This window comes from Monoraphidium neglectum, assembly GCF_000611645.1.
Source record: "Monoraphidium neglectum strain SAG 48.87 unplaced genomic scaffold scaffold02010, whole genome shotgun sequence".
NCBI classification, from domain to species: Eukaryota; Viridiplantae; Chlorophyta; class Chlorophyceae; order Sphaeropleales; family Selenastraceae; genus Monoraphidium; species Monoraphidium neglectum.
Window position 1 is genome coordinate 7,948 of NW_014011618.1, and position 3,258 is coordinate 11,205.

At 69.2% G+C, this 3,258-nt stretch overlaps 2 protein-coding genes across 2 annotated transcripts in view; one reads left to right on the forward strand and one right to left on the reverse strand.

The window, feature by feature from the left end:
• Positions 1-1,254, forward strand: part of MNEG_9646 (hypothetical protein) — a gene marked incomplete at both ends in the record, with an annotated part of 3,986 nt that extends 2,732 nt beyond the window's left edge. The window contains 2 exons of the mRNA XM_014041882.1: positions 38-607; positions 856-1,254. Of these exons, the coding sequence (XP_013897336.1) occupies positions 38-607; positions 856-1,254 (969 nt within the window). The remainder of the gene's footprint in view (positions 1-37; positions 608-855) is intronic.
• Positions 1,255-2,718: 1,464 nt separating this feature from the next.
• MNEG_9647 (hypothetical protein) lies at positions 2,719-2,958 on the reverse strand (the record flags this gene model as incomplete). The annotated part of the gene is made up of 1 exon (XM_014041883.1): positions 2,719-2,958. One exon carries the CDS (start codon positions 2,956-2,958, stop codon positions 2,719-2,721), a length of 240 nt encoding a protein of 79 aa, XP_013897337.1.
• Between the last annotated feature and the right edge of the window lie 300 nt (positions 2,959-3,258).

Consider the following 3,258-nt stretch of genomic DNA (forward strand, 5'->3'; position numbering starts at 1 on the left):
GGAGGCGCTGTCAGAGGCGGGCCCGCCGCTCATCCAGGGGTTCAAGCAACGCCTGCTCACCCACATCTTCCTGCGCCTCGCGCGCGGCCGCCCCTGCGACGCCGCCAGCGGGCCGGCGCAGTTCCGCGCGCGGTTCAACGAGCTGCTGAACCTCGCGATCTGGAGCGCCCGCCTCGTCAGCCGCCAGCAGCTGCTGCTTCGCCTGGGGCCGCCGCTGGCCGGCAGCCTGACAGACGCCGCCGCGGTGGCGTCGCTGCGGGAGCGGCCGGCGTTTTTCGCGCTGTACGACCTGAGGGCGTCCCGGGTCCTCGCCTTTGCATCTGCCGGCGACGCGCTCGCCGCCGCAGCGCTGGCGTGCCCCGCCCTGCTCGTCGGCGCCGGCGGCGCCGACCCGGCGCCTTGGGAGCGCTGCGGCGCCGCGGCGCTGGCGGCGGGGTCGATGGCGTCGCTGTGGCGCGCGAGCGGCGGATCGTCGCTGGGGCCAAGCGCGAGCGCGGCGGGGTGGGGCGCGGGTGCGGCCTGGCAGCCGCCGCATCATCAGCAGCGGGGCGCGGAGCGGGAGCTGCTGCTGAGGAAGGTGCTGGTGCTGCTCCCCAGCATGTGCCAGGTGCGGCGGGCCGGGGTTGCTCGAGGGGGCCGACGGTGCTGGTGAGGGTGGGTATTGGCTGATCGAGCGCAGCTGGTTGCCATACGCAGCGGCTGCTGAATCAGATGGCGACGACGCGCACGGCCGCCTCAACCCCCTGCTGCAAACCAACACCTTCAAGATTTCCCGGCTGGTTGCCAGGATCCCAGTTGCAACGCAACTCTCTTGAAACACTATATCCTTGGACTCACGCGCTCTCGCCACCCCAGATCGCCTGCGGCAGCCCCTACCTGGACCGCCGCCACTTCTCATGCTCAGACCCCGGCCTCACGCCCGTGCTGCGCCTGCGGCCGGCCGCCACGCGCGCCGTCCAGTTCTGGCCCGCCGACGACCTGGCCGCCTCCGTTGCAGACGGCGCCGCCGTCGCCGCGGGCCAGCGGCAGCACCAGGAGCGCCAGCAGCAGGCGCCCGCGCCGCCGCCGCCGGCGCCGCGGCCGCCGCCGCCGCAGTTCGAGCTGCCGCCGCCGGTGACGCCGGCGGTCAACGTCAACGGGCGGCTGGTGCGGCGGCGCGTGCTGCACCTCTTCCATCCGACAGACCCTTTTTGCTGCACCGTGGTCCAGACTTTCATGCAGCAAACCACGCTCGATTTTGCATACCGTACGTAACAACAACACAGACACTGCGACTCTGCAAAGGATGAGGGTTGTGGGCAGCTTCTGGAAATGGAATGACAGTTTTGGGTGATGTCAGGGCAGAGTAGGCATGCGCCAAAGCTGTTTCTCCTTGCGGTCTCAGGAATGGGGCGCTGGCAGTCCGTCTGGCACGCCAAGACCTCCCTCGCCTCGCTTGGCAGTCCAGAAAGCAGATGAGTGCTGCGATGCAAGGCGGAACTGCATGCGCTTGTGCATCAGCAGCACCAACAGCCCCGCACCCTACCAGTCATCGCTACGCCCCGCCGCAGGCAGCTGGGCCGCGCTGAGACGCGCGCCCAGCTGCCGCAGCCGTGGATGAGGTCTGGGGCTGGGGCTAGGACGCTGTGTACGCTGGCAAACGGTGCCGGCGCGCTGGCCGCCCACGGGTCGGCTGCGTTGCTAGCTATGAGTGGTGGCAATGACGAAGGGCTACAGGACGGAAAACCTAAAACTGGAAGCCGGGTCCAGGAGGGCAGCAACGGCTGCAATGGCTGCGCCGGCTGGGGGCGCCAGGTTGGTTTGCTTGAGCGACGTGCAGCAAACCCCGGAGAGGCCCGCCTGCGGTGCAAGGGGGCGGCGGGCTCTGCGCAGCGACAACGACACGTGAGGGCAGCAGCGAGCTCTCACGTGCCAACCAAAAAAAGTCATTGGTTGCCAGCTTTGCATTCGTTGGGGTGCCCGAGCACGTGGTTGCAAGGCTCAAGCACCGCGACAGTGAATGTGGCATGAGTGAGTGCCCAGGCCCAGTGGAGCGGCAGCTGCAGTGGCTGCGCTGACCACAGGCGCACCTGTGCCTGTGGCTGTGCTGGAAGTACTGCGCCTGGCTGGCCTGATGCGTCAGGCTTGCTGAGCTGCACGTGCACTTTCATTAGTAATTCTTGTCAATGGTTTGGAAGGGTGGCCGGCTTGTCAGCTAAGCGACAAGCCATCGAGAAGCAAGAGCCTGTTACACAGGAGGGTGCTGGTGATTCTGGCCGCTCTGAATACTTTACAGTCAGCCTCGGCAGTCTTCGGAAATCAAAACAAGTCTGTTATTGACCAATCGACAGCAAACGGCCCTTGGTTCTCGCGGCTGATCCTGGAGGGTACAAAACCGCCGCCTGGGGCCTTTGCAGCGGTCGCCACACTGGTGGCAGTGCGCAAAGCGAGGCGTGCCGCGAAAGCGGGCCGCTTTCCCCGTCCGTGGGGTCGAAAACATGCAAACGCCTGCTGTTGCTATGAAACGGCTTGGCGGGCGCGGCGGCGGCGCTTGAGGCTCCCTAAAGCTATCAAGGGGCCGCCTCAAAACGCACGCGGCGGCTGCCAAAGCAGCGCCCATGGAGGGCAAACTCTGATGGTCAGACCCCCAGGATGATATGGCAAGCCCCCCCAACCAATCCTCAAAACTCTCCTGACACGCCTGACGGCGCCGCTTGTGACTCACTGTGTACGTCGTCCTCACGCGCCCGGCGCGGGCGGCTGGCCGCCGCCCAGGCCCGCAGTAGGGTCCGCGCCGCGGCCCTGCAGCGCGAGGGCAAGCAGCGCCTGGAATGACCCAGGGTCAATGGGCGCCTGCGCGCCAGCCGCGGCCAGGTCAGCGGCGCCGGCTGCGGCGCCGACCGCGAGAGGGGCCAGGCCGACGCCCCCGGCCAGCGGCGCGAGCGCCGCGCCCGCGGGCAGCAGCCGCAGCGCGCCCATGAAGGGGTCGTGCGGCTGCCCAAGCTGGCGCGCCAGCTGCTGCTGCTGGTGCTGCTGCTGCGCCTGCAGCAGCTGGAGCTGCAGCTGCACCTCTTGCAGCGGGTCCGCCGGCGCGGCCGGCGGCGGCGGCGCCGCCCCCCACGCCCGTCCGGCGATCGCGCGCGGCGGCTGCCGCGGCCGCCGTGGGCCGCCAGACTCCGCGGCCTCTGGCGCCTCCTCAGACGCCTCCAGGACCCCCACGCTCGCCTCCGCCCCCGCGCCCCCCTCCGCGTCGTCGCCCTCCGGCTCCCCGCTCCCGCT